A 12,376-nucleotide genomic window follows, 5' to 3' on the forward strand; every position below is an offset into this window, starting at 1 on the left:
GGTCATTCTGCCATTTAATTGACTAAATTCTGTCATTTTTTAGTCCAATTTTTCTGGATTTTTGTCAGAATTTCAATTATATAACAGAGTTTGTCAGAAGCCCAGCATCTATCAGCATTCTATCATCATTTTTTGGCCAAATTTTGCAACTTTTTTGCCAAATTTTCAACCGAATCCTACAATTTTCCCTAACAGACAATGAGCATATTCACCTAAATGAGCGTTCTTATGAGTGGACTTAATCATGTGAAAATGAGATTTCTTCAATTATTTCGCCTAAATCTGTCGTTTCTTTCGAATATTCCTAATCGAATCGTCAAAATTCATTAATTTGTTTGTCCAATTTTCATCCGAATTTTCGAGTTTTTGAGCTTAATTTGTGCATTTTATTTGGCCGATTTTCGGACAAATTCTAGTGGTTTTGGATGAATTTTGCCGATTTGTAGTCGAATTTCGGTTTTTTTGGACTTAATTCTGCATTTTTTTTGACCAATTACATGAAAAAATTTGCTGATTTTTGATCGAATTTGTCCTTTTGGCTAAAAAAATGCAGAATTAGGTCCAAAAATCATCATTTTTTGATCAATTGTATAAAAAATCTGCTGTTTTTGGACGAATTTGGTCGCTTTTTGTCCGAATTCTCAGCAGCTCCGCTTTGAGGTCAGTTATGTCACTTGATAGTTCTTCCAATTATTATAAATAAGGCTGATTCATACGAACCTTTTCCATACAATATCACAGTCTAATAGAATGTCAAACAATTCACTCAAAAACGTCAATTCCAGTCACAAAACTCAATCCACAATCCACAAACCAAAACACCCGACAAACTGCCTCTCAAACCCTCACAAAAAAATCCAGCTCACCATTTCACATTTTTACTTTTTTTTATATATTCACAATGCAAATGTTAGGAGAACAAAAGCAGCTGCTGAAACATTGTCAGTTGTGCCCTCGAGAAATGTTTTCTACTCTGCCTGAGCTTGCCTGCTTTTTGTTGCTCCTTCTGACTGTCACTATTTGCCTAAATGCAAAAAAAAATATGAAATGTAAAAAATAAAGGAAAAAAAGTTTAATAAAAGTAGTCATTGCAAAGTGAATGGGAAACTGTTGTGGATGTGAACAATCTTGGGGTGAAATGGAAGTTTTTGTTGATGGCTGTTGAGGATTGTTATGCGGATGTGGTGGGGTATTGGTGTGGATTGTAATGGATGTTGATGGATTTTTGGGTATATTAAATCGAAATTTGGTTCTTTAAAGTTTAAATTTAAGGAATAGTAAGCCAAAATTGGCAGGAATCCACTTTTATTGATTTTTGAGCTTCCAGGTGTAATGAACTTCCATCACCCAATTCAAATTGTTTCAGAAAAGTACAAATTTAAAATAGAAAAATCATTTAAAGTTAATTAAAATCTGTTGTCAAGTTGTTTCCAAACTTCCAGGTGTAAAGTCGCCTTATTCAAGACAAAATTGTGTCAGAAAAGTTCAAAATTAAAGGACGCAAAACATTCAAATTTAGGAAATATCCATATTTTCGAATTGTCCGAACTTCCAGGTGTACAGCCGCATTACTCTAATTGATTTGAGCCAAAATAGTTCATATTTAAAAAAGAAAACATTCAAAATTGGGAAAAATATCCATTTTTAAATATATTTCAAACTTCCAGGTGTAATGTAGCCTTACTGAAATCAATTTGTGTGAGAAAGTTCAAATTTTTAAAGACAAATCATTTGAAATTGACAGAAATCCACTTTTTATTGGTTTTTTGAACTTCCAGGTGGATTGTCGAATTACTCAAATCAACTAATGCCAGAAAATTTAAAGAAAATTGTTTAAATTTATCAAAATTCCATTTTCTACTATAATTCAAACTTCCAGGTGTAAAGCCGTCTCACTCAATTCAAATTGTATCAAAAAAACTTCAAATTATAATTAAAAATCATCAAAAGTTTACAAAATTTAATTTCTCACTCCTATCCGAACTTCCAGGTGGTCACCAGCATCTACTTAAATCGACTTGTAGCTACCCCATTAATCCAGTCAATATACTTAGTCACATCCGTAAATACCGAATAAGTATCAACATTACATTCACGATTTGCATTAAGTAACGACGATGACACAACACCACGAAAATAATAAGCACTTCCATCAGTCACAATCAATCCACTTCCACTGTCGCCATTACAAACTCCAATTCCAGTTCCAGTTCCACCACAAAATGTTCGTCTGCTGGATAATTTAGCTAATAAATAATTGTTAAGGAAGCAATCCTCATTTTTATGGATTGGAACTTCAATTATTTTTGGGATATTTTCGTGGACTTTTGTGTCATCCTCACTTTTGCCATATCCAACAACAAAACCTATTTCCACTGCTGTAATGTTTGAGTTAGGAAGACAAATCGGCTGAATATTTGTTCCAAAAATTACTTCATTTTCCAGCACCAAAACTGTTATGTCAGCATCAAATGACTCAGCATGTGGATTCCAATCAGGATGCATATTGATGCTTTGGACAGAGAAAATACCACGACCTGGTTCATAGTGATTGTTAAGGTTATAGACACCAAGCAAAACTAGCATATCACGAGCAAGAAGTGGACTGCTGATTCCTTTGTCTTGAATGCAGTGAGCGGCTGAAAATGGGAAAAGATTGAGGTTATAGGTAGGGTTTGAGGTAAATAGACTAAAGAAGTGCAGTCTGTTGATGCTTTAGACTGTAGACCTGTAGTTTTGGACGAACTATTAATTGCGGCTGGGAATTGCAGAGTTTACGCCAAGGATCAAGTATTCCAGTGTACAGTACTGTACTTACTGTTCTTTTTAACAAGTACAGTGAGTAAATACAGTAGGTACAGTAAGTCATAAAAATTTAACAAGTACAGTAAGTACAGCACAGTACTTTTGGAATGTCTGACCCTTGGTTTACGCATCTAAAATTCAGAAAATGAAAGTCTTCGGTTCTAAACAGAACCAGCGTTATAGATATATTGCTAGATGTATGTATATAGAGATATAGGACGCCATGGTGATATGTGTGCATGTCAGATAGATACGTTAGAGACATGAATGGACGCATATTCATCACCATGCCTTTCATATATCTCTATATCTACACAAAGGGTGCTAAACTGATCGTTTATATTTTTGACTAGTTCTACATCCTTGACCAAAAGACATAGACAACATTTGCACTATGCAGTATGCCCTGGGTTGCGCAAAAATTGTGCACATATTGCACATATATTTCGCACGTATTAAGCACATGTTGCGCATGAATTGCGCATAAAGTTTACATGCATTGCGAACAGGCTAGGCACCTATTGCGAACATGTTGCGTACCTAAGGCGGACATACATTACACACACAGCATTACCAATTCAGCTATTACCTGTTACAACTTTACGATTTGATACCAAAATTCCACCACAGAAGAATCGTCCATCTGATAAAACTAGAGCTGCATTCCTATCAAAACATAGAAAAATTATATACATGCTTAAGTGGAATAGACTGCGATTAGTGGACCGTAACTCTAGTTATATTGCTTAGATTTGTTACTGGATGTACGGTCGACTGTCACTTACCACGGAAAGTCACCACGCTTTGTATGCATGCCGCCAATAATGTTGCCATATCCAGTGACTTGCTTACCACATGACTCAGCATTCTTTTGACTCAAACTTGTGTTTTGAGGCTTACTAATCCTTGGTTCATAATTATCAAAGCACTTCCTCAGTTCCAACTGCGCAACATTCCTAGCTTGCAGTTCCAATGGACAACAAATGTTATTTGTCATATTTAAGTACGACACGGGTGACTGCTTCATGAATTTCTCATCAATTGAGTTGATTTTGTTGTCCTGGAGCCAAATTTTAGTCAACAGCCAGTGATTGCTGAACGAGTCCGAGTGGATTGTTGTCAATTTATTGCCGGCCAAGTTGAGTCCCAAAAGACCCTTAAGCTGACTAAAAATGCCAACTGGAAGTTCCGAAATTTGATTATTTTTAAGATTAAGGTTCTGCAGGTTGTAAATGCCATAAAAGTTGTCAGCATGTAAGGTGTCGATGGCATTGCCATTAAGCCACAACTTTTCTAGGCTGTACATTGTTATGAAGGCTTTTGATGGAAGTTCCGTAATTTTATTATTTTCAAGGCGTATCCAGCGCAGATTTTGTAAATTTTTGAACCATTCTGGATCTATGGACAGCAGCTTGTTGTCATTAAGCATCAAAGTTTCCAGCTTTTTTAGGGATTTGAAGATGTTGCTGGGCAGGAACTTGATTTGATTTTCTTGGAGTTCCAGGTGGGTCAGCTCGGTTTGGTGCCGGAATGAGTTTTCAGGCACAGTCGTCAGTCGATTCTTGTGCATCCAAATTCGAACCAATTTTGAATTTTTTGTCAATAAATTCTCGGGAAATTCACGAATTTTACAATTATCAATGTCAAAATTTTCCAAATTTTCACAATTTTCCATCGAATTTTCATCAAGATGTTCAAGATTTGTGAATGCAATTCTGACTGCTGCCAAATTTGAGAACTTCCGGCAAATCACCGACGTCAAATTTTTCACTTTTTTGTCCGCTAGCAGTTCCAGAAATTTGACTTTACTGTCGTCATGTCCATCAACATGCTGTCCATTAATGTCCTTAATTTGTGCATTTATATCCGCGGGTGTGATTTTGAGGTCGCAGGCATAGAAGTTAATTGCTGTCTTAATGCCATGATTCCAAAAGTATTTATTTTTATATTCACAATCAGCTGTTTGCCGTTCAGTCACAGCACATAGGAGAATTACAACAACAATGTGAAATCTCATCTTCACGTCTATACACAAAATTGAGAGAAGCTTCTCTTTTTTAAGCAGAGTTGCTAGCCAAGGATCAAAAAAGGTCAAGTTTATAGATTAGAAATTCAGATTTTTGGAGTTGACGGCAATCAGGTGACTTGAGGAGAATTGGATTTGGATTTGTGGCATAGATAGTCAACTCTGGATGGATATTAATGGATATTCTCTTATAAAAACAACAATTCTGGCCTATTTACTCAAAAATGTTCATTTTTAGGCTTCACTAGGTCACTTTTACTCAATTTAATTACACTAACTTGCTTTTAAATTGTCACAATTCTTAAATTCGACTTTTTATGGATCTTTTGGATGTAAAAACTACAAAATTTATAATTTTTTAATTTGATCACGATCTTCAATAATCTGCATACGTAGCAAATACTGAGAAAATACTAAAAAGTTGCAGAGAGTAAACCTGATTTTGCTGTCAAGAAAAAGAGAAGAAAAAATAAATGCCGTAAAGCTGGATAAAACCTCACTATTAAGCAGGTATTGTTAAAGTCCTATTAAATAAAAGGTAAATTCAGAGATAAATTAGCATTTAAAGCAAAAAACCTTTTTTCAACTGTCATTTTTTATTTGAAAAAAGTGTTATTTCGAAATTTCGATTTCGAAGAATAAGAACCAATTTCGAAGAATAAGAACTGTCGGCAGCCATTGGGTTAAAGTGTTTACATCAGGCTCAGCGGTAACGCTCTAGTATACTTTTCTAGCATATTAATGTACCGCGGTATACAGGTTGCCCACAACTGCTCTAACAAATTGATAAATTTTGTTCAAGTAAAGAGTATTCAGGCTCCTAACCAGCATAATCTCAGTATAGGACCTATTCTGTTAATTGCCAGGCTGAGAAACTAGGCGGTATTGGCGGTATTTATTTGGAATACCTCGGTATTTGGCGATATTTAGATGTATTTGTATGGATACAGCAGAGTTTCTCAGCCTGTTTTAGTTGACCCGAATTCGGGCATTAGACTTGGGTGACTGTACCTTAATGCCGGATTTAAATCGAATCTAATACTAAGTCAAAGTCTTATCAATCTAATCAATAATTGGCAAACAGTTGCCAGCAATAGAATCAGTTTCGGACGCAAATAGGACATGGATCATGGATCTAAGACAAGCGAATTAAGTAAGTAATTAGCCAACGTGTGCTATTTCAGATGTCTGACCATTGATACTAGAGCTTGAAGTCGACTCATTTCTATTGAGTCCTAACAGACAAAGAGCATGTCTTCAACAACTTCCTATTGAACCTAAATGTTAAATTAATATTATATTAATGTCCATAAGAAGTATCAATGTGATGAATATGGAGCATTTAGGTTACATGGGTTGCTCAAATTAAATATAGCTGAGCACGATCGCGAGCTTTACTTTCAGTTACTTGTTCAGCTTGCTCTTGGGAGCACCCCTTTTGCCTGCTAGGGAAGTCGAGTCGATTTTTCCTTACAAAATCCTAATCGACTTCAACCTCTGATTGATACATTCTTTCAAAAATATAAAACAGACACCAAACCAGCATATGACGAACATCTTCTAAGTCACATTCACAAACATATTTCGTAATGAAGTTCTTATCAGTAACCTGCGTTTATGATAACTGCTTGTTTTCATTTCTTTGCATTATTTTGACAACAATAGAAATGCACGAGCTATGTAAACAATCATGATAAGAAGCCGGTAAGGGGGACAATAAGTCAAGAGTGTGGAAATGATCAAAAATGGTCAGATAAGTACCAATTGACGGTTCGTGACATTTTCAATACATTTTGGCGACACACTAGTGTACCATGGCTCATAGGTTGCCCACCACTGCTCTGAACTATCTTCCTTTGCTGGTCTTACAGTTCAATTGTAATCCATGGTTTCAAAGCTTCTAAATGCATGCTGATAAGAACACTATGGCTTTAAATGCGTTGATCAGTCGGGGACAAAAGTCGCCCTGAATGCAAAGCGATGGGAACTGGCCGCCTGATATACGGTTGCCTATGGCCGAGTGCCGTTGTAGACATCAGCAGCCGGGGATATCGGCCGTCTATGAGCATCATCTGCCGTGGACAGAAAGTAGCGATGTACAGCCACTTGCCAAGACTGGTCCCAAAGTCCCCCATAAATAAGTGAACAATCAATTCAGAAATCATGCCTCAACACTCATCTGCTGTTCCCCTGTTAAAAGCAATCTTATCAAAAAGTACAGCAATAAGTTGTCAAAGAACCTGAAATGATAAGAACTTAATAGACCAATTTGTTATGTTTTTTGTCTATCTTATTCCCATTTTTACTGACTTGTTTTGAAGCTGAGGAAGCTACTGCACGTAAAATTAAACTCTAAAGACATCAAATTTAATTGAAATAAAATGGATATCCATTGCACATACCAAGAACTTACGTACGATACCGACGAGACATTCTACCGTTGTGTCATCTCCAAGCAGCCAATACCCGAGGAAGTCTTCAAACTTGTCGGCAGCCACAAAGATGATAAAACGAATGATGACGTCACATACATCGAGTTCCGTTACTGTACAGTCACACGTGTCCCTCAAGGACTCACAAAAATCTTTCCAAATTTAAAGTTTCTTGAGATTTTTGAGTCACAGCTGCACACAGTCACCAAGGCTGACTTGATTGAGTATCAAAATTTGGAGAAATTCATATGCAGGAACAACTTAGTCGAGTTCCTGCCTGGTGACTTATTTGAAGGATTCAGTAACCTCCAGTACATCTCATTCAATGGAAATAAGCTGCAAATTGTCGAACCAAACATCCTGGACGGTCTGGACAACTTGAAGCATGTCGATTTTTGGCGGAACTCCAACTACGACAAGTGCTACTCAATCTACAATAATACAAATGCTAATGCAACTCTCGATGAGGTCCATGCGCAGCTTTTTGAGAAGTTCTTCTCATCAGATCCGGAAAATGTTAAGAATTTCATCGACAAGCCACATCAGCCGATGGTAAAAATATTCAAGGAACTGCAGCAACTTAAAAATGCTGAAATTAAATTGAATCAAGTTGTTGAGGATTTAAAGAAGGATTTGGAGACTGTAAAGGTGGATAAATTGAGTATGGAGAAGAATTTGCAGGAACAGATTGATAAGTTGGTGGAACAGATGAATGGTGGGAAGGTTAAGGAGGCTGAGGAAGCTGAGGATGTTAAGGAGGTTGAGGAAGTTAAGGAAGCTGAGGAGGTAAAGGCAGTTGAGGAGGTTAAAGTAGCTGAGGAAGTAAAGGAGGTCAAGCAGATTGAGGAAGTTGTAGCAGCAGCAGACGAAAATGAGAGATTGTAAAATTTATAAAATTTTGTAGTTTAGTGACTAGTGGATATCCAAGTGGATTAGAGCTTAAAGACTAAGAGTTTCTGATGCCGAGACCAAGATCGAGACTTTCAGGGTAATCTCGAGAATTTGTCGAGACCGAGACTCAGGGAATCCTTAGATTATGCTGTGTATTAGTCAATTGGACGACCTACTACCATATAGGCAAAGAGACCGATTTTTAGGTACCGTAGTGGTCATTCTGTACCATAAAAGGATACTCTTTGTCTGTTAGGATTCATAAATGTTCTCAAGACCGAGTCCTATCATGGCCTCTTAAACTCTGTCTGTAGATTCTTTGCATTGTAGCCTCGGTCTCTGTTCGGGTTTTGGTTCTGGCGTTGATCGTGGTCTTGGTCCCGGTCTTGAAAATTCGTCGCAACTAAAGTCTTCAGGAAGTCTCATGTCTATGCCTTATTCATTTGAGTAAATTGGCATGAATTGTAAGGTCTGCAAGATATCATCCAGTCGACTAATTGCAGCTTAATCCACTAAAAAATTGTATAAATTTGGTGATGGTAAATAAAATAAAATTCAATACAAAATGATAGCAAAATGTTGAATTTCTTGAAGATAATAGCGATTTAGCTCAAGCATCAAGGAACGTAGTAAATGGAAGAAAGAGGATCCTCCTTCTATAAGAGCGTTACATAATTCTCTACTTGACTAGGGCGGTCATCTGCTGTATTTTTGCCAGGACGATGCTGTACTTTTCAGCCTTGCTGCTGTGTCCCGACAAAGCCTCAAAATGTCCCGATTTTTTGCGAAAATCCTCTGGCCACCCTATACTTGACCGGCTCTTTTTAGTGCTTTTGGAGGTAGATATGATCTAAATGCTATAGCTGAGGTGTGTCATATCAGTATTTTTTGTCGACACCTGACGTCATTGTTGATTTATCTTAGACATGATTTTACGACATGACTTTACGTTATCAATGAAATATTCTAAGATATTCACTTTTGTCACTAGATATTGATTCATTTTCTTTATCTTCAAATTTTTTTTGCTGCGATTTACAATATTTTTTATCAAATTGTGATAAAATATTTATTTTTTGTCATTAAATGTCATTTTTAGTGAGTATTTCAGTAAGATTTGAGGTATTTTTATTGTTGGAAGACGATTGTGATTATTTGTGGCTAATATTTTAGATCATTGTCAACTTACTAAAGCTATATTCTTGTGTGAAGCATAAATTACATCATAAAGCCTTTTCTGGATTCTGTTGCAGCCTCTGTCAACTGTTATAGATCATTTCATACATAAAAAAATACCAAGAACATTGAACAGTAAGTTTAAATAAAATGATACAATTGTACATTAGGTATGGCAATGTTGTATATCAGTGGTGTATCAATGGTACACTGGTGGTATGGTACTGAGATTCGATGGCATGCTATTGATGCACTATTGGCTAGTTCTATGGCAAAAGTAATACGGAAAAATTGAACTGTATTGTTTCATTTGTTCCTTACCATTAATACATTAATACTGTACAATCGCATAACTTTGCCTTAACACTAGCATCTCATCGATCCTGCATAGATAAACGTCTTTACCATACCAGGTGATCCATTGTTCCGTACCAATTGTGTACCTGTGGTGTACCAGTGGCGTATACCGTACTGCGTATACCGTGCTTTTTCGTCTTAAAATCTGAAAAATTGGCCCTTGAGGTTGCAAACCTTATTTTTCTTTGATTGACCTATTTGTCTCCAAGTCGACCTTCAGAGTATATTGCCAACTCCAGAGTTGTAAAACGTCCTGATTTTATCGGTCGACCAAAAAACGGAGGCAGATAAAAAACGGCGAGCGATAAAAAACAATGGCTAATAAAATCAATAAACGACTGGCCGATTCTCTTGGTCGCCGACATCAGCCATGACAACTCTGGCCAACTCCAGATAAAAATACATAAACATTAGCTTTTCAGACCTAAAAATCCATAGCTGGACGTTTATATGCATTTCATGACTATTGAATCAACAATCTCTAGAACCAACACTAACTAATCCTGTAATTTCCTTCATTTTTAGACTATGGAAGTTGAATGTACATTCAGTGACTGTGACTGGCCGTTCACCACAACAAAGTATTATCGCTGCTGTATCGAAAAATATCAAATTCCCGACGATATTGAGCTTATAATTAATGGCAAGCATAAGCTGCGAAAAACCCTCAATGACGTCACTTATGTGAAATTCTACGACTGTACAATCACTAAACTTCCAACTGGAATCATCAAAATATTCCCAAATTTAAAGATCCTCGAAATAAATTCATCAAAATTGCAAAAAATCACCAAAAATGACTTGACTGAGTACAAAAATTTAGAGAAATTTGTATGTTGGGGAAATGAGGTTGAGTTCCTGCCTGGTGACCTTTTTGAAGGCTTCAAGAGCCTCGATTCCATCTCATTTTATGGAAATCGACTGTGGATCATTGAGCCGAACATTTTCGACAACCTGGACAGCCTTAAACGGATCCAACTTGAACATAATCCAAATTATGACATTTTATACTCGGCATATTCAAAAGAGAAGGTCAGCACAACTTTGGGCGAGGTCAAAAATATTTTAGTCGATAAATTCTTCGCGTCCGATCCAAAAGTCATCAAAAATTTCATCCTTAAGCTTCAAAATCCAATCGATGAGCTTAAAAATTACACAAAACGTGTCAAAAGTGCCGATAAAAAATTGGAAATAATGGAAATAAGAACTGAAGTCTTTGAGGAACTGATGGACCGTAAATTTGAGAAGCTTGAGAATATAAATGCATCACTAGCCATTGAAGTCCACGAATTAAAGTCAAAATGTGAACTGGAATCAATCCTAACCTCAAATTTACAGCAACAAGTCAACATCCTTACATCCGGCGTCCTTGGTGACCTCAAAAGCTTCCTACAGAACCAAAACATCAGGAACATCAACATTATCATCGACGGACAGGAGTTCCTCGTCCACAAGCTCCTTCTAGCTGCTCGAAGTCCAACTCTGGCTGAATTAATCTTCAACAATCCAGCTGTGGACAGGCTCAACTTAGTCGACATTCCAGTTGACATTTTTAAGATAATTTTGAAATTTTTCTGCACTGATGAACTTCCAGGTGTAGATGGGGTGAACTACTTACATCTTTTAGCTGCTGCTGGACGACTAAAAGTCACGGAACTCCAAAATTATGCAGCCAAAAGATGCCTCAACGATGTCAATCCAGATAATGCATTTGATGTCTTCAACATTGCTAACAAGTACGGGAGCGATGAGCTGATCCAAAAGTCATTTGAGGAAATTAAGAAAAAGTATCCGTTGGTTGAGTTTAAAGACGAATGGAATAAGGAGCCTGAAAAAATGATCAAAGTCATTGAAGTGCTGAGGAGGAAAGAGGAAGCGATTAGGAAAATTGAAGAGGAAGTTGAAGGGTTGGTGAGGTTGGATTAGGGATGGAGGGCATTATAGGCTGAGTATGTCGGATGGCACCATGACGTCAACTTGAAGTCAACTTGATGACAACTTGACGGCACAACTTGATGACAACTTGAAGGCACAATTTGATGACAACTTGAAGGCACAACTTGATAAAAACTTGACGGCGCACCATGACGACAACTTGATGACAACTTGACGGCACACCATAACAACAACTTGACGGCACAACTTGATGACAACTTGACGACAATAAAAATTGGTTAAAATCGGCTTCCAAGACACATCCACATCTAGCCGTCAACATGGCAACATAGCGTCATCCTAGTCACTTCCTTGTGCTGTTCAAGCCCCACCAGCTCTCACCCAACGTTCCTTACAACACAACATAAAATCCAATTACCATTAAACTCTTGTTCATGTCGCTTAAAATCGTTTAATTAGCAAACCAAGCGACAGCCATGCATGCACAAAAACCTTCACAATTTCAATAACTCACAGCAATTTAATAAAAGTAGAAATACGTTTAAATGTAAACAGAACAACACACACACACACACAAGACTGTAGAGTAAATAAAGTAAGAATCGAAGCATAAAATGAAGCATAAAATCTGAGAATTGAGTCGGACTTGTTATTATTAAACAGCATTAGATGGCAAACAACAAAGAACAGATTCGTATTTATTTGCACAAAACTGCTATGCTGTGCTGTATGTGTGTGTGTGTGTTGTTTTCAGCTTTCATTGCTCCTTCAGGCTATATTCGATCCAATACTT

At 36.9% G+C, this 12,376-nt stretch overlaps 3 protein-coding genes across 3 annotated transcripts; 2 read left to right on the top strand and 1 right to left on the bottom strand.

Moving 5' to 3' along the window:
* Positions 1 to 1,784: 1,784 nt before the first annotated feature.
* Positions 1,785 to 5,213, bottom strand: LOC139087981 (uncharacterized). The gene is made up of 3 exons (XM_070636965.1): positions 3,591 to 5,213; positions 3,395 to 3,471; positions 1,785 to 2,639 (listed from the first exon to the last, which is right to left on the bottom strand). Exons 1-3 carry the CDS (start codon positions 4,820 to 4,822, stop codon positions 2,005 to 2,007), a joined length of 1,944 nt encoding a protein of 647 aa, XP_070493066.1. The 5' UTR covers positions 4,823 to 5,213; the 3' UTR covers positions 1,785 to 2,004.
* A 1,999-nt stretch (positions 5,214 to 7,212) lies between these two features.
* Positions 7,213 to 8,148, top strand: LOC139087986 (uncharacterized). Its single transcript, XM_070636972.1, has one exon. The coding sequence runs from the start codon at positions 7,213 to 7,215 to the stop codon at positions 8,146 to 8,148; it is 936 nt and encodes a 311-aa protein (XP_070493073.1).
* A 1,116-nt stretch (positions 8,149 to 9,264) lies between these two features.
* Positions 9,265 to 12,129, top strand: LOC139087984 (uncharacterized). The gene is made up of 2 exons (XM_070636970.1): positions 9,265 to 9,465; positions 10,213 to 12,129. Exon 2 carries the CDS (start codon positions 10,216 to 10,218, stop codon positions 11,611 to 11,613), a length of 1,398 nt encoding a protein of 465 aa, XP_070493071.1. The 5' UTR covers positions 9,265 to 9,465; positions 10,213 to 10,215; the 3' UTR covers positions 11,614 to 12,129.
* The last annotated feature ends 247 nt before the right edge of the window (positions 12,130 to 12,376 follow it).

Source organism: Chironomus tepperi, unplaced genomic scaffold (genome assembly GCF_022539635.2).
Source record: "Chironomus tepperi strain 1889 unplaced genomic scaffold, CSIRO-AGI_Ctep_v1 contig_158, whole genome shotgun sequence".
Lineage (NCBI taxonomy): Eukaryota > Metazoa > Arthropoda > Insecta > Diptera > Chironomidae > Chironomus > Chironomus tepperi.

What these genes read in the sequence shown, in the direction of transcription:
- LOC139087986 (XM_070636972.1), top strand. Translation starts at nt 7,213, where the DNA reads ATGGATATCCATTGCACATACCAAGAACTTACGTACGATACCGACGAG.
- LOC139087984 (XM_070636970.1), top strand. Translation starts at nt 10,216, where the DNA reads ATGGAAGTTGAATGTACATTCAGTGACTGTGACTGGCCGTTCACCACA.
- LOC139087981 (XM_070636965.1), bottom strand. Translation starts at nt 4,822, where the DNA reads ATGAGATTTCACATTGTTGTTGTAATTCTCCTATGTGCTGTGACTGAA. An exon ending in AAGCGTGGTGACTTTCCGTG is followed by an intron (nt 3,472 to 3,590) that starts GTAAGTGACAGT and finishes ATGTTTTGATAG; the next exon opens with GAATGCAGCTCTAGTTTTAT. An exon ending in AAATCGTAAAGTTGTAACAG is followed by an intron (nt 2,640 to 3,394) that starts GTAATAGCTGAA and finishes TCCCATTTTCAG; the next exon opens with CCGCTCACTGCATTCAAGAC.